Source organism: Lacerta agilis, chromosome 15, assembly GCF_009819535.1.
Source record: "Lacerta agilis isolate rLacAgi1 chromosome 15, rLacAgi1.pri, whole genome shotgun sequence".
Taxonomy (NCBI): domain Eukaryota; kingdom Metazoa; phylum Chordata; class Lepidosauria; order Squamata; family Lacertidae; genus Lacerta; species Lacerta agilis.
This window is the reverse complement of record NC_046326.1, coordinates 26,887,548-26,913,362: the sequence shown is the minus strand read 5'-3', so window position 1 is coordinate 26,913,362 and position 25,815 is coordinate 26,887,548. Positions and strand designations below refer to the sequence as shown.

General features: G+C 46.3%; 1 protein-coding gene across 1 annotated transcript in view; it reads left to right on the top strand.

Annotated features, from left to right (window-relative positions):
• The window catches only part of BARX2 (BARX homeobox 2), a 41,703-nt gene extending 27,218 nt beyond the window's left edge, over nucleotides 1-14,485 (top strand). Inside the window, exons 2-4 of the mRNA XM_033172409.1 lie at nucleotides 4,065-4,362; nucleotides 13,245-13,329; nucleotides 14,215-14,485. Coding sequence (XP_033028300.1) covers nucleotides 4,065-4,362; nucleotides 13,245-13,329; nucleotides 14,215-14,463 — 632 coding nt within the window. The 3' untranslated portion in view covers nucleotides 14,464-14,485. The remainder of the gene's footprint in view (nucleotides 1-4,064; nucleotides 4,363-13,244; nucleotides 13,330-14,214) is intronic.
• Nucleotides 14,486-25,815: the final 11,330 nt, after the last annotated feature.

Below are 25,815 nucleotides of genomic sequence, written 5' to 3'. Positions count from 1 at the left end.
GCGGGGTTTGGGAGCTTTCCAAAAGACCTGAAAGTCTTTTTTTTTACCATTTCTGCCTGGAAAACAAGAGTCTCTCTCTGAAATTCTGTTCTGTGCCATCTTCAAAAGGACTCAAGGGGCTTTGTGTGGCTACCCACCCACCTCATTCGGTGGGTTAGGGCTATCACAAGGATACCGCAGAGCCTGAAGAGGTTCAGAAAAGGGCAGTCAAAACGATCACAGGGTCTTTTAGTTTAGAAAAGAAGTGTGCCCATGCAATAGAAGTATATAATATTATGCATGCCATGGAGAAAGTGGATAGAGAGATGTTTTTTCATTCGCTCATCAACCTAGGACACCAGGATCATCCAATAAAACTGAGTATCGGAAGTTTCAGGACAGGCTTTTTCTCTTCTTTTGCGAGAATTCTTTTAAATTAATGTAGGGTCAAAGATACAGATGTGAAGGAACATAAACAAAACCACAAAATGCAAGAGCACTGCAGAAATTGTTCGTGCAAATTAGTAGAGATCAGGTGGTATAGGATGTGAGTTTTCATCTGTTTTTAGTTTATTGTTATTTTAACTTTTGGAAATTCTTAAATTATTGGTAATTCACCTCACTGAAAATTTTATTGTTCTCTCTCTCTCTCTCTCTTTTGTAAACCACTTTGAGGGTTTTCTTTTCTTTTTAACCATCAAGCGGTGTATAATTTTATACATAAATAAATAACATTTTTTTAAAAAACAAATTTTGCGATTTGGCATGGGGAGAGTTTTGCATGTCCGAGTTCGACGTATAAGAAATAAAGTCCCGCCAAACAGTGGAAATATTTTGCCTCTTCTTTGCCTTTAGAAACAGAGAATTTGCAAGTTATTTTCCCTGCCCTAGCCAGAGTCTGCATAGTTTTGTAACGCTGAAAAATGTCTAGCTCCTGTCTTGTCTTCCATTTCTGAGCTTTAGAGATCCTTGCTGTATCCAGGTAAGGAATTATTTAGATAAGAAAGACAGGCTTTTTCACACAGGAAGTACCGGTACTTTTTTTCTTCTTCCATGCGGCCCGTACTTAAACACTTTGAGTCATTGCCACAACTTGTAGCAATGGCCACCACCTTGAATGGCTTTAAAAGGGGATTAGAGAAATTCATGGAAGGCCATCAATGGCTACTAGCCATGTTGGCTATGTATTGCTTCCTCTGTTGGACACAGTATGCCTCTGACATATCAGTTGCTGGGGAGCACAAGGGAGGAGAGTGTTGTTCTGCTTGTGGGCTTCCCAAAGGCTTCCCACGGAAACAAGATGCTGGGCTAAACTGGGCCCCACCATCTTAAAGCTCATGACTGGCCCAGGATCTCCCAGTGCGCTTCAGGGCTGGCTGGGTGGGTATAAATCATGTCCCAGCCCAGTGCTCCAACTACCAACAGCATTAAATAAATGATTTGCAAATCAAGAACCCCTCAGTTTAAATCTCACCCAGCCATGGACTCACTAGCCAGCCTTTGGCAAGATATGCTCTCTCCCCTGAAGTGTAGCACAAGCCTACCTTAAAGGGTTGTTGTTGTTGTTGTTGTTGTTGTTGTTGTTGTTGTTGTTGCCACTGCTGAGAACGCCATATCTGGGACACCTAGGGAAAGTGCTTTCCGAGTCAATGGGGCTTCCTTCCAAGTAACTGTTCTTAGAGATTGGGGTGTCAGTAAATGAAATGGAGATGGAGACGTAAAGTGACTTGTGAAAGGTCATGGAGTGAGTCAGAAATAGAACTTGTGCCATTTGAGTTTGCGGCCAACCTCTTACCTGCTGGTCTCTGCTGATTGTTTAGTTTTTGAGTTTCGTCTTCGTTTTTTGTTGTTTTTAAGTTCCTTTAAAGCTTGTGTCAGTTTGCAGTGTTCAGGGGTAGAACGCTTTCATTTTCTATTTATCCGTTCAAACTGCTTACAATAATAGGAAGCTGCCCTGCGCTGAGTCAGACCAGTGGTCCACCTGGGTCAGTCTTCCCTGACCAGTGGACCTCCAAGGTTAGGGTCTCTTTCCAAGTCCTGTCTGGAGATGCCAGGGATTGAACCTGCAAAGCTTATGCTCACTGTGTGGAGCCACAACACTTTCCCTAAACAGAACTAAGCCAGAACTGAGCCAGGAGCTTGCAGCCCTCCTCTCTACCAGCTGAGCCATCAGCTCAAAGCAATTCACAATATTCTTAAATAAATAAATAAATAAACCATTAAAAAAATCACAGTATAAATGTGTCCAAATAAAAACTGCTAATTAAGCCACAATCACAGAAGATGACCTAGCTCACCCAAATGCCTGTCCTGGCTTGCACTACATCAGTGTGGTGTAATGGTTAGAGTGTCAGATTAGGACTCGAGAGACCCGGGTTCAAATCCCGCACTTGGCCGTGAAGCTCACTGGGTGACCTTGGGCCAGTTGCCACCTCTCAGCCTAACCTACCTCACAGGGTTGTTGGGATTAAGTGAGGAGTGTGAGTTCAGAACTATGTATTCTGCCTTGAGCTCCTTGGAGAAAAAAAGGTGGGATAGAAATGCAATGGAATAAATAAAATAAAAACAGATAGTCTTTGCAACCCCCTTGAAAACCTTACATGTAAGCAGCTTTCTTAGCCTCATTAGAATAGGATGGTCAGTTTAAGCACAGCTTTTAAAAAATAAATAAATGAGGAAATGCCTGGCCCCAAAATAAGACAAATGAAGGGACATATAATATTTGCATATGCTGGTTTATATGCAGCGATGTGAATTCAGAAATAATTATTAGAATTTAAAAAGCAATGCAATATGTCTCACCATAGGGGAAATATATGACAAAGTGTCTTAATTAACACACAAGCAAACTAAGCAGGAGACTCCAGCACAGAAACGTTGTCCTAGCCTTAGAGCTTGGGAATGTGGGTCTTTTTAAAAGATTCAATACACATTTAGGAACATCACCAGAACTGGTGCAGATATGTTAATATTTCTTTCCGATTGCCGTTCATGGGTGCAGCAAGGATTTCAAGAGCAGTGGAAGGAGACTTGTCCTGGGTCTCCATTGCTGTTGAACCGCAGCCATTGCTGACTGAAATGTGATGTTCTCGGGCTGGTCAGGAGGACGTGGCCAGCTGGCCCTTTACCTTGACACGATCTCCCACCAATTTCGGAAGCAGCACAGGAGCATGTCAGGAGCAGATGTCTGTCTCCTCGTTCACACAAAGAAGGGTGGCGGAGTGGCAGCCACTTCAGTCTTGGCTCGAGAGACTTGGCACAATGCGTCCAATTTTCACGCGTTCTGGTTGTGGCAGTGGCGCTTTTTATAGAACTTCTTTTCGGGGACATTTGAGCAAAGCAAGGAGCTCACACATCCGTGAGTAAACACAGTGGTGAAGGCTAGAGATGTTTGTGCAAAGCTGGGACAGAAGCTGAGCTTTCGAGCCTTGGGCTCCATTTGCGTCTGTCAAACGCTGGCCTGGTGGACGGGCCAAATAGTCTCAAGGCTGTCCATGCCAATATGGTAGCAAGTCCCGCTGAGCATAGAGTTATTTCCAACCAAACAGGCGTAGAAGAAGAGTTTGGATTTGATATCCCGCTTTATCACTACCCAAAGGAGTCTCAAAGCGGCTAACATTCTCCTTTCCCTTCCTCCCCCACAACAAACACTCTGTGAGGTGAGTGGGGCTGAGAGATTTCAGAGAGAAGTGTGACTAGCCCAAGGTCACCCAGCAGCTGCATGTGGAGGAGTGGAGACACGAACCCGGTTCCCCAGATTACGAGTCTACCACTCTTAACCACTACACCACACTGGCTCTCAGCAGTGGCGTGTAGTCAGCCAGGCTATTCCCCCAAATGTTCCCTGTAAATTACAGCATTGCAGTATTAAAGCCTGGCGCCTCCATCCCGAAACCCGGGAAGCTCCTGCCTGGCTTAGGGAGGGAGGCGCAATGTTCATGCATGCAACTTCAGGGTGTCCCCCCTCCCCGCCCAATTGCCCTTGCTCTGATTGGGTGGCTCTCAACCATTGTGATTCAGCCTCTCCTGCAAAGGCCCTAACCTGTGGTGTAACCCCTCTCCTTCTCTGATGCTTGTTCCCCCAGGCTCCCCTTCTCTGAGGGCCTATCCTCTCATCTCTGTCATCACCAGGCAGCCCTCGGCCGTCTCCCACTTCATCCCTGCCGCCGGCACTTCCCGCGTCCTCTCGCCACACCCGACGCCGGGGAGCACCTGCTCAGAGACCCAGGCCAGCGAGACCCACGGGAGCAGCGAGTCGGAGGCGGAGCAGTCCGCACCTCGCTTGAAGAAGCCTCGACGCAGCCGCACCATCTTCACGGAGCTGCAGCTCATGGGGCTAGAGAAGAAGTTCCAGAAGCAGAAGTACCTCTCCACTCCAGACAGGTTGGTCGAGGAGGGCTTTGAACTCAGAACTGCTTCTTAACGTGCTGTAATATTCTGATTTCCAGAAGCTAACACTGAATTATTATTTTTTTAACTGCAACCGGCAATGGGTTGCCTCCATTACTCAGAGGAGACCTGTTGAAATTAATGAACGTGGACGAGACACATAAAAGCATTCACACATCTGGGAAGCCTGACCACTTGAAAATCTTAAATATTTCCTTCCCCATATTTATTTAGCAATGAGCAAGTTACAGTGGTGCCCCGCTAGACGAATGCCTCGCTAGACGAAAAACTCGCTAGACGAAAGGCATTCGCTAGCGGAAGGCTGTCTCGCAAGGCGAATTTTTGAATGGGCTTGCCTCGCAAGACGAAAAAAATTCTGATTTTTTTTGGGGGGGGGGTCAAACTGCTCTTCCCCTGCTGGTGCTTCGCAAGACGAAATTTTCGCTATACTACAGCACTCGCAGAACGAATTAATTTTGTCTTGCGGGGCACCACTGTAAATGGAAATGAGGTGCCCTTTTGTCCTGCTGATAATTTGTAAAACCTGAAAAAATATTCTACGCTGGCCATCTGAAAACAAAATACAGTACATTCTGTGCTTAATCTTCCTAACTTGTAAGGAAGGTGTCATTCCTTTCAATTACATCTTCCTATTTGCACATGAATAAACAAGAACCCATTTGCTGCTGCACAAACCAGAGAGAGGACCAACAGGCAGATCCTTGCCATTTCAAATTCCTGCAAATATCCCCACTTCAAACCTCCAGACTTTAGCCTCGCCGCATCATTTGCGGAAGCAAACTCTCTGCAGGCTTCCGTTTCTGGACAAACGTGTTTCTTTAGCTGGGGTTGGCGGCCGGGTCCTCCTCCCAGCCTCACCATCATGCTGGCTTGTGATGTTCCTCTCAGCTGTTCAGGAGCTGAGAGCACAGCCATGGTGCCTGGGCACGTGGAGATGAGCTTGCTCCCAGTGGAGTGCTCGGTCACATGGTCAGGTCAGATTTCAAAGCACCCTTGCCTTAAATAAAAAAAAATCAAAGGAGACATGAGTAGATTGTATCAGTGGAAAATGCATACCAGGGCTGTGGGAATGCTTCAAACACGCACATGCCAGCATGAATTGATGTGCAGTGATACTTATGAAGAAGAGAGAAAGGCTCCTTCCTTCCTTCCTTCCTTCCTTCCTTCCTTCCTTCCTTCCTTCCTGGTACCCCTTTGAAAGGCTGATCCCCATGTTTCCACTGAAAGAGAAGGGATGCTGGTTCAATCAGTAGGGAAAGGAAATGTTGCTTGTTTTTGTAGCCCAGTAGGGAAAAGCCTAATAAGATGGGAGCCTTTGCACCAATTCATCACATTACTCAAGATTTGGGGTAAAGAAGATTTTAATTACTGTACTTTTCCGTCTATAAGACTAGGTTTTTTTCTTTAAAAAATATGTTAAGAAAAGGGGGGGTCATCTTATATATGGGGCAATTTCCCCCTATTTTCTTAATTTGGAGTCCCCCAAAATAGGGGGCACCGTACACAGGGGCAATACAGGGAAAAATACGGTGTATGTTTGTTTCAAAAGTATTCAACGATTGCATTGCTGATCAGAAATGCTAGGCAAAAATTCTGGCTGCAATTGCGCACGTTAAATCCGAGTGATGTGGAGAGCTCAAAAGCTCTTCGAATGCCAGGTCCATTTAAGAACATAAGAAGAGCTTGCTGGACCAGGCCAATGGCCCATCTAGTCCAGCATCCTGTTCTCACACTGGCCAACCAGTTGCCTCTCCTGGGAAACCACCAAGAAGAACATGAGCACAAGGGCACTCTTGCCTCCTGTGTTTTCAGAAGCGTGGCTGCCTCTAGCTGTGGAGGTAGCCATCATGGCTAGTAGCCATTGATAGCCCCCTCCTACACTTGGGGTTTCCCCATGTGGAAAGTGCTTTTAAGCTCTCCACCTTGGTTGGAGGACAAGGCCCGCTCAGTGCGTAAACTCTAGGACACACTTGCGAATTACTTAGTTCTGGGCCCCGCTGCTGTCAGGTTCCTTGGCTTCTGCCCTACCAGTCCCCCAGGGGCCAGTGTTAGAAACTGAGCTATAAAACCTAGGAGCTAAATGGCACCTTACACCTAAATTATAGGCACAACAAGAGAATGTATAGGTGCGCTTTTTTATAACAAGAAGACAAAGCTGAAATGAATGAACTGCAGCTAAAATATTATGTTCATTTTCCACATGATCTAGTTCTTCCCCTGCCCACCCCCCTGATATTCTTAGGAGGGTCTCTTCTCCAGTCTTCAGAGAGTAGCTGGAAGTGGGGAGACAGAAAAAGGTCCTCCTTTCCTTCCACTCTGCAGTTTTAATCTGAAATCCTTAGGTGCAGTACTGCACCCTGAACTCAGAAACCGCTTGTGCAAATGAAATTCCCTGTCGCAAAATGCGCCTAGAACAATGGGAGGTTTCGAACACTGCCATGGGCATCGGCCGCCGCTGCCTGTAGATCCGCTGCCGTCCAGCGTAGGCCAAGGGCTCTTGCCCACAGTGCTCAGCACCAAGAGCTCCTTCGCCCCTCTTGTAAGGGGTCCTGATTCCATTCAAGGGTTTGGGTGGCTAGTGTGGTGCCAGCTCAGAACCTCACATGACTGGTTGGGCAACAACATCAATCACACACACGACTCTCTTGGCACTAATAAGCCTTGGCATCCTACGTGACTGAGCACGATGAGCCAGCGTAGCTCTGGCAACTCCTGCCCCTCCCCTCCCCTCCCCCCTCCCCTCCCTCTTGTTTGTTGCTTTGGTTTCCTAGGCAGTGCCTGTTGTTTCTAAACAGGCGCAGCAACCAGTTTGCAAAGGGTTACAGGTAATCTCGCCGCAGTGAGGCCCCTGCTGCCAACCAGGCGCCTTTCCCGTGTGAAGATTGAGATTTGGTGATGGCACCCAGCATCGCCTCCCAAAGATGCAGCAGACGTTGCTATATTTTCCTTTCCTGGTTGAAAATTCAAGACGCCCTTCCCTTGACGCTTCAAAAAATGGCCACGCATGCATGGTTTCCCCCCTCAAGAGTCTCTCCTCCTCCTCCTCACAAACTGGTGGATGGCCTGTCTGATCGCTCCTTCTGGATGAGGAATAAGGAGGGGTGCCATCTTGAGCATCACCTCGGGGAGCAACAGGTCTTGGGGCAACCAATGATGCTAAATGTTTTGATGGCCTACTTCAGTCCACCTTGTGAAACTAGAATCATAGAAGGGTAGAGTTGGAAGAGGAACGCCAACACTTCTTCAGTCCAACCCCGTGCAATGCAGGAATTACAACTAGAGTGGTTACTTACGTGTTGCCAAAAAAGAGAAGTTGTCATTCGGCATCAGAAAAGAGAACCAAAGGAGTCACAGATTTGCATGAAACTTGCAGAAAGGTTAATTTATATATCTTAATGCTGGTTCAGAGGTCACTGCTCTCATGGAAATGGAGATGCAATGCACCTCACCACTGTCGGGAAGACTATATGGCAAGGTGACCAGTGTCCCTGCTGGGGTGGCTGTCCAACTTCGTGACTCCTTGTACTCCCTCCTTAGGGCTCTTTATTTTTAAACTGGACTTTGGCCAGAAAGCCCTTCAAACATAGGGCCTCCCACTACGAAGTGGAGCACGTGGTCACCCTATTCCTCACACCAGTGTGCCCAGCAGCACACCGTTCAGGAGTCTTGCCAACGGCTTTGCCCTTGCTCTTGCTCCCTTTGATGTGGGTCTTAAAGAAAGCCTGAAGGGAACCGTTGAATGACGAGGCTCGCTAATGGCAACAGAGGGCAGGTGGGCCTGCTAAGCAGCAGTCCTGCCGATCATAACACTCGGTGTTGCTATAGCAAAGCCGAGTGTTCAAAACACTTCGTAGAGAGTTGATCTCAGCGATGATTACAACAGCCCTGTAATGCAGGTTAGCATTAGAATGAGTCGGTGGTGCTGATTGTAGACGGAGCGTCAAAGCTAGTGGTTTTTCTGGGTCCAGGGCAGCTGTCTACCAGCTCCATCTGGTACGCAGGCTGAGACCCTACCTGCCCGCAGACTGTCTCACCAGAGTGGTGCATGCTCTGGTTATCTCCTGCTTGGACTACTGCAACGTGCTCTATGTGGGGCTACCTTTAAAGGTAACCCAGAAACTACAACTAATCCAGAATGCGGCAGATAGACTGGGAGCGGCTGCCAAGATCACATAACACCAGTCTTGAAAAACCTACATTGACTCCCAGGACGTTTCCGAGCACAAATCAAAGTGTTGGTGCTGACCTTTAAAGCCCTAAACAGCCTCGGCCCAGTATACTTGAAGGAGTGTCTCCACCCCATCATTCAGCCCGGACACTGAGGTCCAGCTCCGAGGGCCTTCTGGCAGTTCCCTCACTGCGATAAGCCAAGTTGCAGGGAACCAGGCCGAGGGCCTTCTTGGTAGTGGTGCCTGCCCTGTGGAACGCCCTCCCATCAGATGTCAAGGAAATAAACAACTATCTGACTTTCGGAAGACATCTGAAGGCATCCCTGTTTAGGGAAGTTTTTAATGACTGATGTTTTAATGTATTTTTAATATTTTGTTGGAATCCGCCCAGAGTGGCTAGGAAAACCCAGCCAGATGGGCGGGGTATGTATAAACAAATTATATTATTATTATTATTATTGAAAACCTTTAAAGCATGATGGATAGCACAGTCGTAAAGCATGAGACTCTTAATCTCAGGGTCGTGGGTTCGAGCCCCACATTGAGCAAAAAGATTCCTGCATTGCAGGAGGTTGGACTAGATGATGCTCATGGTCCCTTCCAACTCTATATTTCTATGTATTTTCCCTTAAAGAATTCTCAGCGCTGCAGTTTAGCCCTCACATTCTGCCCAGAGGTAGGAATGCCTCTGAATGTTGGGAATGGTAAGTGGGGGGCAATGTGCTCAGGCCCGGATTGTGGGTTTCCCATTGGGGCCATCTGGTTGGCCACTGTGAGAACAGGATGCTACACTAGATAGGCCATTGGCCTGATCCGGCAGATTCCTCTTATACTCTTATGAGCTGTGAGGGGATGGGGAGCTTGGGGTAAGGTGCCAAGAGCGAGGGGTTGGCAAGGGGAATGGTCTTGTGCTCTGTTCCTGCTTGTGGGCTGCCAAAAGAAGGGAATGCCCAGGGGGCTTGGAGGAAATTACCACTGCCCTCCCCCCCCCACATATGAGCATCTGCTTCCTCAACTGATCCAGTTGGGCTTGTGTTATTCTGTGAACCTGCAGCCTTTGCTCTGACTTCACCCACCAGACTATGGCTAGAAGGCACACAAGGCCACCACCTTTCTGAAGCTAAGCAGGTCTCGGTCTGGTCAGTGGCCTGTAAACCCCATGCATGCTGCCTTGGGTTTCACGATGGAAGAAAAATGGAGAATAGATACCTCCCCAAACAGAATACCTCTGGGGGACTGCAGCCTGTGATGTAAAGGTTGCAGACCTCCAAACGCCCCTATTTTCCAGGGACAGTCCCAGATTTACAGAAGCCATGCCGGTTTCTGATTTGATCCTGGAATGTCACACTTTTCCTTAGGATGTCCCTGTTTTCATTGGAGAAATGCCGGAGGGTATGGGGTTATGTGACCCCTGAGCCAAGGAGATAAGTAATTCTACAACCTTTAGAAGACATAATAATAATAATAATAATAATAATAATAATAATAATAATAATAATAATGATTTATTTATACCCCGCCCTTCCCCGCCAAACCGGGCTCAGGGTGGCTAACACCAATAAAATCACAACAAAAACATAAAACAGTTCATTAAAATACAGATTAAAATACAATTTAAAATTAAATCTAAACTGCAGCCTCATTTTTAAGTAGCCCACCAATCACACCAAAAGAACGAAACATCAGGGTTAAACTGAAGAAGAAGAAGAGTTTGGATTTGATATCCCGCTTTTCACTACCCGAAGGAGTCTCAAAGCGGCTAACATTCTCCTTTCCCTTCCTCCCACACAACAAACACTCTGTGAGGTGAGTGGGGCTGAGAGACTTCAAAGAAGTGTGACTAGCCCAAGGTCACCCAGCAGCTGCATGTGGAGGAGTGGAGACACGAACCCGGTTCCCCAGATGACGAGTCTACCGCTCTTAACCACTACACCACACTGGCTCTCAACCCAACATCAGAAGGCAGCCCTGTATAGGGACATTTTTAATGTTTAATGTTTTATTATGTTTTTATATATGATGGAAGCTGCCCAGAGTGGCTGGGGCAACCCAGTCAGATGGGTAGGCTATATATGAATTATTAATTAATTAGGACCCCCCTATTTTCATCAGAGAAATGTTGGAGGGTACGAGGTTGCCCATCTCTGGTGTAGACATGATACTGACCAAGCCAGATGGCCCCATGCTATAAGCTTTGCTCCTATGTTTCCAGCCCCTTGAGAAATGGGTAGCGAGTGGTAGAAGTAGGTCACCTGTTGTCCCTCTTTAAGCCAAGTCCTCTGGGCCTTTGGGGGCTGCAACCAACTGGTAAAACAATTGCCATGTGAACACAGCTATTGGGAGCCCACCGCGGAGAAAACGACTCGGCAAATTTCAGGGTGATTCAGAGTCACCTACCGTGAAGCCGGTGGTGTGTATGAGACGTGACCGAGTGCATCAAGCTTGGCTTAGGCTGCCCTCGCACCTTTTGTGTTTCTGGTTCACTGATGCTAATCATGGCAGAGGCATAGCGAAGATGTCATGCCAGCAGGTCTCTTTCAGATTTCTTTGTTCAGCAAGTTTCACCAGAGGAGATTAGTCTTTCACTTGGTCCTTAACCAACGGGCCTTACGTAAACACGGTGGTGCTTGGCTGTGTGTTTGTGTGTGCCCGCGCAGGGGACCTTCCCATATCTTATCAAGGAAATCTCAGGTGAAACCCAGTTTGATCTGAGTGCTATTGAGTTCTGAATCCTTAGGAAGCCAAGTTCCGTCTTGGCTTTCCAGCCTTTGTGGAAAACTAGACCAGCAAATCCAGCTTTGCACAAGAAGGTCAGTGAGAGGCTGATCGATTTATTTATTGCATTTATTTATTGCATTTATACCCCACAGTTTTCTTTCTCCAAGAAGCTCTGGAGGGTGCACATGGTTCTCTCCCCCCCCCCCATTTAATTCCCACAACAGCCCTGTGAGGTAGGTTAGGCTGAGGGGCAGTGACTGGCCCAAGGTGGGTCTCCCAGGTCCTAGTCTGACACACTAAACACTAATAAGAGGTCCTTCGATGCAATGCTCACAGGCAACGTGGTATGCTCAGACACACACCCAGGTCAGAAAGGTTGTTGGCCTCTATTTTAGCACCACCAAACCTTTAACATTGTTTCTGAACATGCACGAGACAGACCACAGGCCTGCAGAATTGCGCAGCCTGAACTTGCGGGTGTTTACGTAAGTCTCTTCTTGGGACCGTCGCTTTAAGGAGCAATTAAAACAATTTAACTGCATGAGAGCCAGTGTGGTGTAGTGGTTAAGAGCGATAGACTCATAATCTGGAGAACCGGGTTTGCGTCTCCGCTCCTCCACATGCAGCTGCTGGGTGACCTTGGGCTAGTCACACTTCTTTGAAGTCTCTCAGCCCCACTCACCTCACAGAGTGTTTGTTGTGGGTGAGGAAGGGAAAGGAGAATGTTAGCCGCTTTGAGACTCCTTCGGGTAGTGATAAAGCGGGATATCAAATCCAAACTCTTCTTCTTCATGCTGACTCAGAGAGAAATCCCACTGCGTTCAATGGGGCTTCTTTCCAAGTTAGGACTTATTCGCACCTCTGTTAGTTTGCCCTGCCACTTCCCCCTGGCAAAAGCTGCGGTTTAGCGGAACAAGCAGTGATGGGGTTTCCCACAAATTGCCATTCGTTCTGATTTAGCGCTAAAGAGCGGGTTTTCCTCAGGAAAGCAGTGGGGCAAAGGCAAAACTGCTTGGACCAGAGCCTAGAAAGGCACGAGACAAGCAGAAGTGTGGTTGAGCCCTTAGTGCACCGATCATCACTGCCTCCGTCTCTCTCCTATATAAGCCCCACAAGAAATTACTGTGCAGGTGATGCTGTTCAACCTGAAACAAATCAGCTAAGTTTGCATTCCAGGACTTATTATTGATGGCTCTGTTGTGCTTCTGTGGCATCATGATCTTATTATTCATAACCAGGGACGTAGCTAGCTGCTCCAGCACCTGGAGCAGTGGGGGCGGGGGCGAGTCGCCCACAGGGACACCACAGCGATCCACCTGGGGGGGGGGCGCTGTGGCGGGCTGCCCACAGAGCCCGCCTGGTGGACACAAGCTGCATGCTGCCGTTTCAGGCAGCGCAGGGCCCTGAGCCACCGCGTCACTCCCAGGAGAGACACCTACCTCGGGTGCGTTGCAGGCCAAGCCCCATGGTAAGTTCCACCCCCCGCTGTGTGCCATTTTGTCACCCCCTCAGGGATGACACCTGGGGTGGACTGCACCCCGCACCCCCTTTCTATGCCCATGTTCATAACATATCTCTCTGCATTTCTCCGCTCTGCATCATTTTCGTTCTTAAGTCGTGGACCGTATGATATCAGACAAACAAGTCATTGCTCGTTTCTGCATCTCTCAAATGTTTGCATTGTTATTTGCAACAATTTGGGGGGGGGGGAGAAACCTTCCCACAGTTAATTACACTGAAGGGGGAATTACAACTTCTCTTTAGCTTCCTTTAGTTGATTTATTTGGACAGGGCACGTTGTCAGTCAATGACGACTATCTTCCTCTGGCTGTTGGTGTTTTGTTCCTCGGTTTTCCCCTCCAGTGTCTGTACAACTTGTTCACTTTCTGCAGGATATGAGCTAATCAGATCTTGGCCGTCTTCCTTTCTATCGTTGATTTGGATTGATTTGGATCTCTTCTTTTCCAGGCTGGATCTGGCTCAGTCCCTGGGCCTAACTCAACTTCAGGTGAAGACTTGGTACCAGAATCGCAGGATGAAGTGGAAGAAAATGGTAGGTACTGTGGTAAACAGAGGCATGCGTACAGGGTGTGCCCAAGGCAAAAAATGAAATGAAATGAAAAGGGGCAAAAGGTTTGTGTCTCATTTTTTAAGATTGCATTTTTAACGTAAAACTTAGTTGTTATTTTTTAAAAAAATAAAATAGTTAAGTTGCAGGTTTTTTTAGGCAGGTTCCAAGTAAACCTGCATAGGATTGAAGTGTAAGACTTCTTTGGTTAGGTGACATCCCTAAATGTGATTTTCATCCAAGAATCCTCCTGCTTCTCTGAAACTGGGAAAGCAGGCTGGGGGGTCTTCTCCAAGAGAGCTTCCCTACAGTCTTTTATTAATGCCTTTCAGCTTTGGAGTGGGTTGCCTCCACTATCATTGTCTTAAGATTTATTTACTTAAGAACATTTCTAGCCCCCTTTTCAAGAATTAAATTTAATAAATAAAAAGTTCTAAGCGGCAAGACAAAAAATCTCTGATGCTTTTTGTGCTAACTGAGTACTGCAGAGCAAAAGATGAATCAGTCCCTCTAACGGTGAATTCAATTGCAGAGTGCTGATAGAATCCGAGACAAAATGGGGAAACAAAAGCAAGGTATCTCCAGGCTTGGAGGAAACCCCTAAAAACAACAGGAAACAAATCAGTAGGGTGGAAAATTCTAAAATTGAGGACTGAGCATGCTCAGTGGGCATGGAATGCTGACTGAACTTTGGGAGGATGAATGGAAAACAAGGGGATGGGATGGAATATCCTGGGAGAGAGCATGGCAGGCTAGACAGGGCACAGGAACTCTCCATACTGTAACTTTTTGTTGCTGGTCCAACTTTACACTTAAAAAAAATATGAAAGCAGCAATTAGACACTCGGCATGTTGGTTTTTTTGCTCCAGGTCCTGAAAGGTGGGCAGGAGGCCCCCACAAAACCCAAAGGCCGCCCCAAGAAAAACTCAATTCCCAGCTCCGAAGAGATCGAAGCAGAGGAGAAGATGAACAGCCAAGCTCACCAGCCGGCTTTGGAGGAAAGCCAGGCCACGGAAGAGTGTGGGTTGACCGGGGACCCATTGGATGCCCCCTCAGAGACAGAGGAATCTCCTAAAAACACAGCTGAAACCCCTCTGGGAGAAACTGCATCAAGTTAAGAGGGAGAGGGAGAAAGAGAGAGAGAGAAAGCTCCTCACACTTCCCAAAAGGACAATGTACAAACTGGAGGCATGCACACTTTGTGCCTTATTAAATCGAACAGTATGTGTGGGTCGCTGTGGAGCAAAGAGACCCCGTGTAGACAGCAGCGACAGTTTCCTTCTTTCCAATGCAGTGTGTACACCCTCCCCACAGATAGTGGGGCCTGAGCTCTCCTCCCAGAGAGACTGCATGCTTGCAAATCTGAGACTTTGGAAATGCACAGGGAGCTGGGAGGAAGAGGCTCCTTAGAGAACGGCTGCCAGAGAAAACTGTCCCTTTTTTGACTTCCCCCTTATTATCCTCAGCTGTGAAATGGGTTCAGAGCAGTGACTGCCAAACAAAACAAGAGGTCCTTTGTTGTTGTTCCAACATAGCATTCATCTGCAACCAGTGCTTAATTGGGAACGGTTCAAAACAAAGGTGTTTTTAACAGGGGTGTTTTGGAATCTGGGATGTTTATGTTCCAGCATCACAAAGATCAGAGGTGGGGGGTGAGGGAGATGCAGGAGCAGATTCCCGACTTCCTCGAGTCGCTCTCTGACTTGGAGGGCTTGGCAGCACCAGTGGCCAATAGGGGCAAGAATGAAGTGGTGGCAGGGGGTGGGCAAGAGGCCGGGGCAGCGGCAAGAGTTGTGGGATGTATTGGTTTGGTTCATGGTGGATGTGGAAGTTGCACCGGCTGAGGCAGGGGCAAGCGGGTAGGCCTGCCTGTAGCCACCCAGAGCTCAGCGGTGGCAATACAAACTTCTAGTGCACATGGAAGAGAAAGTGGTAGCTCAGTGGTAGAGAGCCCTTGCTTTAAAGACAAAAGGCCCCGGGTTCAGTTCCTGGCAGCATCTCCAGGTAGGGCTGGGAAGACCCATGCATGAAGCTCTGGAGTGCCACAGCCAATTAGCGTAGGAAATCCTGATCTCAATGAAGCAATAGTCGGACTCTCGGTAGAAGGGTATGTTCCCATGGCTGGCTTCCTTTTTGACGTCAGAAGAGGAGGCATATCTAAGGTCGGGTTGCCGTGTTTCCAAAAGTGAAAATCCAGACACAAAAGTTGTTGAGCTTCCCCCCCCCCCTTTCTTTCTTTTTTGCCCAAAGTTGTTGAACTATTTTTTTAGGAAAGTCGCCAAAAAACCAACACTCTTGATATGGGCTGTGCTGTCCCAGGTTTTCCCCGGACGTTTTTTTTTTTTTTTTAATTCCGCCTGCATGCCATTTTTGACAGACGAATCCCGGCTATGTCCGGGAAATTCCGGAAGTATGGCAGCCCTAATCTAAGGACTCCAGAAGAGTCCTTGCTGGATCAGACCCGTGGGCCATCTAGCCCAGCATCCTCTTCTCACAGAGGCCAACCAGATGCCTGTAGGAATCCTGCAAGCAGGGACAGGCCACAATAGCACTCTCAACCAGCACAGCCAATGTGGCTAGTAGCCATCAATAGCCCCCTCCTCCTCCATGAATCTGCCCCATCCACTTTTAAAGCCACCCAAGTGAGTGGCCATCCCTTCCTCCTCTGGGAGAAAGTGCTCAAGTCAAAGTTTATTTGTTGTTGCGACCATCTTGGTCATTTCATCCACACACAAAAAGGAAATAAAAAGTATTATGTGCATACTGTCCAGAATATGCAGAGATACACTGTTAAAATACAGGGACCACCGATTTATACAAATATACCTTGAAATGGAGACCTACACAGATAAGTTTCTATTTTACATTGCTGATCGGGTTGTACAGTCCACCGTATTGTCTTTGAGGAACATTCTTCTCCGTTTTGGGGCTGCAGCCGCCAGACCTAGCAGAGGGAGTAGTTTAACTATGTGCTGCATGAAGAGGTGTTTTCTGTGCCCCGGAAGCATGCATGCACCAAGATCAGGGTTACTACCAAAGACCAGCAATTCGAAGCACCTGCCAAGGCCTGGACCTCTTCTGGAGGCCCACAACCAAACTCTAGCCTGTTCCGTCTGCTCTCAGCTGCCTGTTCATCTGCCTTCTGAGTGTAAAAGCAGTGAGGGAGGGAGGGAAGAAGGGTCTGTGTCCTCCACTTGGCAGTGGCTTGGTTTGGGCCAGAAGAAGAGAGGACCAGCAAATGTGCCTTGGTGACTGGCAAGTCGAGCTCAGTATTGTTTACGCTGGCCAGCTGTGGCTCTCCAGGGTTTCAGGCAGAGGATTCTCCTAGACCTAACTGGACCTCTCCTAGACCTACCAAGGATGAAACCCAGCACCTTCTGCATGCTAGGCAGCTGCTTCTACCACTGGGCCATGGAGCTGGGAGTTTCTGCATTGAGACTCATATTAATGCAGTGAAAAGAGGGGAAAGTGACTAGGGAACTACAGTAGGGCTGTCTGCTGGCCACCTGTTCTTTGATAGAATGCTGGAATGATGATGGCAGGAAGTTTGGGGGAAGAATCTGGAGCAGGTCTTGGGCTCAGTGTGGGCACAACTGTTGCATCTCCCTAAAGACAGTGGGGCAATAAGTTGAGTTTAAGTTGCCATAACTAAGGGTTGAATCACACTGTTTCACGCTTGATTGTTGAGCCTGGTCTACATCAGGAATGGAGAATCAAGCTGTGTTCACACCTTACCATTAAAGTACTCCCCCCCGCCCAAAGAATCTTGGGAACTGTAGTTCACCCCCACGGAGCTATAATTCCCAGCACCCTTAAGAAACTAAAGTTCTCAGGATTCTTTTGGGGGGACCCATGGCTGTTAAGATTTTACATGTGGGAGGTGGGTATGACCTGCCCCTTCCCCAGAATGGTTTTAACAATTTGCTCCTTTTTCCTCAAGGAACTCTGGGAATTGTAGCTCTGTAAGGGGGATGGGGGAATCCCCTAATAACTCTCAGCACCTTTGAGAAACTACCGTCCCCAAGATTTTTTGGGGGGAAGCCATGTAGTTTAGGTGGGGCCTGGGTTCCGATCCACACATTGGTCCAGGAGATGCAGATAAAATCAGTTTGCATCAAAATTTGCAAAGACCATTTTCCTCAGTTATCTGCAGTCTATTTCTGTGGCAGAATGAGGCAGGTCAGACATGCTTGGAAAGGATTTGAGAGTGCAATCCTATAGATTTTGCACAGAGCTGTCAACCTTCCCTTTTTTTGCATTGGGAAACGGCGCTGGAATAAGGGAATTTCCTGCAAAAAAAGAGGAAAAGTTGACAGCTATGATTTTGCATTAGAAGTAGAATCCCACTGAGGTAAATGGTACTTACTCTTCAGTAGGTAGGTATAGGAATACAACCCAAATTTAAGTAATTTAGCCAGTTGATTGACTCACCCACAAAAGTTTAAACCTGTTTAGTCAGCAGTAAACTCCATTGAGTTCAATGGGATTCACTTGCTGATGAGAAAGCGTTGCAACTTGAGACGGGCAAATCAATCAACGTCACTTTCCCACTTTTCCAATCTGACGTTCAGTTCTCAACATTTTCACATCAGTTTGCAATTTTTTTAAAAAAAGTCCTTATGAAAATTCATCAGCACCTTAGCATAGATTTTCCTAACATATGCATGCTTTTGCATGCAGTTTTGCCTAATACACACCAGCAGTTCCCACTATTAGAAAGCAGTTTTGCATGCTGTTTTCACCAACATATGCATGTTTATGCACACTTTACCTTAGTGTACACATTTTAGTACATTTAGAGAACTGGATTGCAAAATTCGGAGAAGTGTCAAATTCAGAGGATGAGTGCCTTTTTGTCTGTGTATCATTTTGAGAAGCGTGCATTTGATAAGGGCTGCCTTTAAATGCAGACTGAACCAAATTTATCCTTCATCCCTCCTTGTGGACCTAAATGTTGCAGCGTCAGTATTTAAAGACCGGTCTTTTTTTTTCTCCAACCGAAGTTCCCAGAAATAAGGTGTGAACTGATTCTTAGCTCGAGCCCTTTGTGAAACCTATATCAGCCCAGGGAGATTTTTGATGTCTACAGCAACACCAGTGTTTTTGGAGCTTTTGCAGATTTGGATACGTTGGTCTCCAGATTTATATGGCACTTACTGTAGGAGCACTGAAATATCTGGGGGTGGCGGGGAGGAGAGCGAGCCACGGAATTCAGAGGAAAACTTTGCAGGAGGAGCGTTGCATTTATTTTCCAGCCCCGTGTGCCAAGATTAGATAAGCATCGTGTTTCCGATAGTCTTGTTCGAGGGTGCATTTTTGCCCAAAGGCTGCAAAGAGATGTATCAAGATAACCTTTATTTTTTAATTAAAAATAAAATATATAAATAAAGGAGTTCAGCGGAATCTCTCTCTCTCTCTCTCTCTCTCTCTCTCTCTCTCTCTCTCTCTCTCTCTCTCATATCCAGGGTTCTGAGAACTGGGTTTCTTCCTCTGCGTTTTGCTGTCACAGGGCCAAAAAGCCTGGGGGGCGGGGGCAGAATCAAAGACCCTGCACTTCCCAGGGACAATTGCAACAACAAAGCCCTGAGAGAGCACACCAGCTCTTAGATGTGTCCCTCAACCAGAAAATTTGCATTTAAGCTGGTCTAGGACCTGGCTCGGTCATGGGAACATAAGGAGAGCCCTGTGGGATGAGAATGAAAGATCCTCGCAAGGTGGTGGACTCTCTTTCAATGGAGGCTTTTAAAGAGAAGTTGGATGCCCGCCCTCCATCAGGAATTCTTTAGCTGTGATTCCTGCATCGCAGGGGGTTGGACTTGATGACCCTTGGGGGACCGTTCTAACTTTACCGTTCTATGAATCTATGATCCAGTTCTCACAGTGACCAAGGGTTACTCTGGAGAACTTATTTACTGAGCATTCTGATTTCCTTATGCAAAACCTGCACAGAGGTTAGATCATACTGAATCTTCCTGCTTTTTTGTGTGTGAAATCATCCTGATTTGCTTCCCAGTAATCATTCCTTCAATACACACTTTTCAACGCTTTTGCCCTTCACTTTCCTAACCTCAAGAAGTTGGTTTCTTTCTTTCTTTTTTTAAAAAATCCAGTTTGTTGCATGAAGGTGGCACAGTTCCTTAATCCATGTGAATTACAGGAGCCTAGATCTTTTCCTGCAAGTTACTGGCAGTCTTGATGTTTCCTAGCCAGATGCCAACAAGCGAGAGCTGTATGTGTGGCGTTTTCACAGTGCCATGAGTAATTATTATTATTATTATTATTATTATTATTATTATTATTATCATCTCAAAGCAGTTTACAACCTACATTAAAACAGCATATAAAACAATCCAGAACAAAACCTTACTGAAGAAAGTCAAATATAAAGTATACATTTAAATACAATTAACATCCATTCAAACATAATTCACAGGAAACTAAAATATTATCCTAAACATTGAATGTGTGTGTAATTATTATTATTATTATTATTATTATTATTATTATTATTATTACCCCACCCATCTGGCTGGATTTCCCCAGCCACTCTGGGCAGCTTCCAACAAAAATCAAATACATTAAAATATCACACCTTAAAAGCTTCCCTAAACAGGGATGCCTTCAGATGTCCTCTAAATGTCTGGTAGTTGTCTATCTCTTTGACATCTGAAGGGAGGGAGTTCCACAGGGCGGGCGCCACTACCGAGAAGGCCCTCTGCGTAAATGCAACTCTGCTTGAGATGTGGCACATGCACCCTCTGTCTGAGTGCTGCCATGCGGCCAAGGAAGGTGGGTGTGGGCATGCCCTTCTTCTGTTCTCTCAATCCCAAATGTGGATTGGAATTCCTGCATTGCAGAGGATTGGACCGGATAACCCTTTGGGTGCCCTCTGACTCTACAATTCTATGGGCCGATAAACCCCCATCCCCATTGAGTTGAAAGCGTGAATGTGAAAGTGTGGGAAAGAAATGCATCCCTTTATCATTCTTTACCCTCTGGGGCTGCCAGCTTTTATTCCTGGCAGCGCGCCTGTTGCCCTTATCAGCTCTGCTAACAAAAAGGGTTGGAAATGTTGCCTGCCATGAAAGGCTTCATAAGATGGTTTGCTTATCTGTGGCGCGGTTTGGTAAAGGCACTGGAGGTCTGGCAGGAGAAAGGCAGGTGACTACTGCCTTATCAACTCCTGGAAGCCCAATACTCCAATTAAGCGTTTCTATATGTTGGATCTGCAACAAAATGTTACAGCGCAAAGTGTCCCTGCTCAGGACTTCAGCCTGCACTGTCATGTCCTTTTTTGGGACACACCATTCCATTCCCCTCCCCCACCCTGATTTGCATTTCTCTCCTTCTCCACCCCGCAACAGTCAGTCAGCATTCTACGCCCACTGAGCATCTTTCATTTATTATTTGTTTTTGTTTACAGTAACCCAATAACTTTTTTCTAGTGCGTTAGACTCAGATCTAAGGCACCCAGCTAAGCTAGTCTGCAGCAGAGGATCCCAACAGAACAGCATCTTAAACTAGTTACATACTGTTGAAATCCCTTCTCTTGTGGCTGAACTAAAAGGATGCTGGCTCAGCTACAAGAACTTGGAGAAGGAGTGTGGAGGACAAGAGTTGCCGGTAACATCCACCTGCCCTTAAGGAGTGTCCAAATGTGCATGTTGAACAGTTTAATAAATTGTTCTGTGCACACTTAAGTTCAGAAAGATGTGAACATGAGCCCAAATACTTTCATGTGGCAAGCAAGGGAGCAATATTATTAACTTTTCAGCAACAATTATTATTATTTTGTTGTTGAAAGTTAAGAACATTGCTACAAGCAATATATCACAGCTTCTATATCCTACAAATAGTGGGGGGGGGGGTTTCAATAAGAGTTTTCATAGCGATCCATAGTTAAAAGGAGAAGTCAGCAAATGTGTCCTCTTTTTTGCTCTTCAAAATACGGCAACCCTCAGAAAACCAATGTGTTGCCCTCCATGTAATGCTTCATAATTCCTCTGGTACTGCTTACCTCTGTCATGTGGCCCCCAGAAGGGAATGTGGCCCTTGAACCCTGAAATATGTTATCCACCCCTGAACTAAGCCATGGTTTTATGTCATGTCCAAACACAGCCCAGAAAACCAAAATGCCACGAAGTCTGAAGCAGACAGAAATCCAAGAAAGCCGCAGGACAGCCCCACATACCCTCTGGGGTAATCCTGTCTTGTTGCCATCTGGAATCCCTCCTTCATGGAGCCCAGAAAGATCTCCTAGTGGGTGCCCCCACCGTAAAAGGCTAGCGTCTTGCTTAGTCGCTCATTCACACAAGTAGAACAGACTCCCTGCTTCAGAGATTACCCCTCCAACTCAAGGAGCATGGTGGTCCGGCAATGGTGGGCACTCTCGTTCTCATAGAATCGTAGAGTTGGAAGAGACCCCAAGAATTTTCTAGTCCTACCACTGCCACCGCCCCATCATCGCATGAGATTTGCAATGACTGATTCAGGATACAGTTCTTATGCCACTGGTAATAATAGTCTGAATTGGGTTGCTGAATTGTGATATTTCACAAGCACACATCCTTAAGATACCCCTTTTCAAATAATCTTAATTTTTGTACATAGCAGTTTTCATTGACTGTCAGCTGCCATGGCAGAAAGGTAGGATATAAACATTGTTCATAAAAGAAGGCATTTATTGGCCTCAACCCAACTGCTTCCGCAAGTCTTCCCGTCTGCCAGTTGTACTTCTTGGCTTCCCACCTTCCCAGCTGCAGCCCCTGGTTTACATTCCCTGCTAGTCATTGGTCCATTAATAATATCCGAACATAAGAAGAGCCTGCTGCTGGATCAGGCCAACAACCCATCTAGTCCAGCATCCTGTTTTTGTAGTTGCCAACTATATGCCTGAATGGGAAACCCAGAAGAAGAAGAAGAAGAAGAAGAAGAAGAAGAGTTTGGATTTGATATCCCGCTTTTCACTACCCGAAGGAGTCTCAAAGCGGCTAACATTCTCCTTTCCCTTCCTCCCCCACAACAAACACTCTGTGAGGTGAGTGGGGCTGAGAGACTTCAGAGAAGTGTGACTAGCCCAAGGTCACCCAGCAGCTGCATGTGGAGGAACGGAGACACGAACCCAGTTCCCCAGATTACAAGTCTACCGCTCTTAACCACTACACCACACTGGCTCTCACAAGCAGGATTCAAGCACAGGAGCGACTCTCCCCTCCTGCGGTTTCCAACAACCAGTATTCAGAAGCATTATTACCTCCAACCGTGGATGGAGAACATAGCCACTGTGGCTCACAGCCACCAATAGCCCTCTTCTCCATGAATTTATTTTATCCTCTTTCAAAGCCATCTAGGCTGGTGGCCATCACTCCCTCCTATGGGAGCGAGTTCCATAGTTTAACAATGTGTTGCATGAGTAATTACTTTCTTTTTCTTCATCCTGAGTCTTCCAACACCCCAACATCCACCCACGAGTTTGAGTATTATGAGAGAGGGAGGATTAATTAATTTCAATGGTTCTACTGATCACAGAAGCTAGTTAGATACAACCCAAGGATGGCCCTCTTTTCCTGCCAATGTTCTTTGTGGAAACATGATCAAACCCTCCTAAGAGTCTAAGAGAACCCTCGTCTACCAGCCATTGCATGCTGAAGCTGTCTCGGGTCCTCAAGTTTCTCCTCATTTGCCTCCGAAATTAACAATTGGCCTGGGCCCAACTCTCCCCTCCCTGCACCGAAACTTCTTGAGACTTAGACAGATCTGCAGGTGCAGTCTTTGGCCTCAGAATATCATTTAGCCCTTGGAGAAAGCCAGCAACTCTGCTATCAGGTGGGAACTTTCCAACAAGTCTGCACAGGGATAAGCTGGGCGGTGGGGGTGGAAAGCACATATTATCAGAACAGTTCCATGGGAGACATAAGCTCTCGTTCAATCCCCACCCCCACCACCCCATGATGGCTGTTCACTTTGGGGTTTATACGTACAATCCAGCAGAATCACATCGTAAATCTGTCCCGTTTCCAGTTTCAGGGTGGGGAAGGGGTTGCATGTCTGGAAGCTAAAACAAAAACCAGCTACCCAAAAGAGCTTCTCTCTTTAACGTACAAAATTATCACAACAAGAAGAAGACGGGGCTCAACGCTTCCCTCTGAAATGCTAGGGTGCATGGGCATACCCAGGGTTTATTTTAGGGGAGGGCAGGACACCCACCTGTCATCATCCTCTTGTCTGGCTCTGTCCGAGCTACCTGTGCCACGATTGGTCAGTTTGCAGAAGCCATGCCTACCGGTCAGTTGGGTTACCCGTTGCATCGCTAGAATGCATGCAGCATCCCCCAACTGACCTCAGCAAGCATTTCAATTTCAAATATTTTGATTATTTCTACTTTTAGCTAAGTATTTTTATTTATTTACTTGATTTGGGGGTGGCAGCTGCTCCCAACCCCACCCTTCCAGCTACGCCCATACTAGAGTGGGGTGTGTCTGTCTGTGTGTTTGTGTATAGGGACATCTTAATGCATAGAGGAATATTACAGCATGCAGACAGGCGAACTAATGTCAGTGTATTGGAAGAAGCAAAGATCACCAGTGTCAAAGCGATGATTATTCTACATCAACTTTGTTGGCCTGGTCCTGTTGTGTGGATGCCTGATCATGGTCTTCCAAAGCAACTACTCTATTCCAAACTTAAAAATGGAAAACATAATGCCGGTGGTCAACAAAAGAGGTTTAAAGACTCTCTCAAGGCAAATCTAAAAAAAAAAAAAGTAACATAAACACCGACAACTGGGAAACACTGGCATGGGGGCGCTCCAATTGGAGAACAGCCTTTACCAAAGGTGTCATGGGCTTTGAAGATGCTTGAACTGAGGATGAAAGGGAGAAATATGCCAAGAGGGAGGCAAACCCTCACCATGATCAACTCCTGCCCAGAAACATGTGTCCCCACTGTGAAAGGACGTGTGGATCCAGAATTGGTCTCTACAGTCACTTACAGACCCACTGTTGAAACCATGTTTATGGAAGACAATCTTACTCGACTATGAGTGATCGCCAAAGAAGTGTCTGTGTGTCTGTGTGCAGGGACATCTTCTGCAGAGAGGAATATTACAACATGCACCCGAGGGTGTTATGACCCATAATAACTCAAGAAGAGCTTTGCTGGGCAGGGTCAAAGAGCCTTCTTGTCTGTATATCTTGTTCTCACCATGGCCTGCCAGATATCTACAACCTCATCCTCCAAGGAGTTCAACGGAATTTCCCTCTATGAAGTTTGCAACATGTTTAACTGAATCACCTTTTTGATGTGTCTAGATCCAGCCAAAGTCAGTGGATTTCCAGATAGCTGCATTTCAGTTCACTTACTAGTTTGAGAAGTACAAATTAGGTAGTTCCTCATTAAAATACAAACAAAATCAGATTTCTCAACCATCCCTAGTTGAGTGTGCATGGCAACAATGCCCTTTTCACACTTTTTTTTTAGCTCTTGGGGTGGGGTTGGGGGTGTGTGGCTATTATCCATCTCCTAAAATGATGGCTTCCCAATAAAACAAATGGCTACTGAATGGGACTGTTCTTACATCGTCAGAATAGACCAGCATGATCATGGTAAGACAGCCTGGGATGCCAGCCAGGTAACTTGGTCAGGCTATGCACTATAGATTCTTCTTAAGTATAAACCGATCTGATCATCCTAGACCCAAATTCTCACTATCATTTCAGGCATGTAGACTTTTGTGGTAGGTGAAAAAATGTAGAACTGGGAAAAGAAATCCACCGTTTCTTCTTGGAAACGGTTTACAAAAGTTTTCATTAAATCCAAATTCAAAAGCACAAATGCATAAGAAGGAGTTCAGAGCAAAAGCCCATATGGTCCAGCACCTGGTTTTCACAGTGATTAGATTGAATATGATATCCAGAGGGGGTTTTAAAGAATATTTTTTTCATCGCCATTTTCACTGTAATGATACAAAGCTATAACAGAAAACAACAACCCAGCAAACGAAAAAGCAAATAAACAAGAAAAGACCAAGATGCGGATCAAAAGTAATTAACCAGGACATTATCTCATGTGTACCTTGCATTGCGTAACATAAAAGAATGCATTTTAGCCATCGTGTAACTAAAAGCAAGCGTAAGAACTGTATAGAAGGAGTCCAAGAAAGGAATTCTATCTTCCAAATGTCTGTGGAGGCCAGTGAGAGAGATTAAGGAGGAAGTTCATCATTAGTATATGAGACAAAGTCCCTCCAAGCAGCCAAAAAGGAATCCGGCTTCACTTTTCCAGTCAAAAATCTAATGCACTAGGTATGATTTTTTTTTTCCTTGCAAGACAATGTTCTGTATATTATGCCACCAAGTGGAATTACTAATATTTTTCAACGTTTTCCAGTTTTGTACAAGTGTATTACGGGCCGTTGTCTTTGTCCATGGAGTTTTCTTGGCAGGGATACTGGAGTGGCTTGCCAGTTCCTT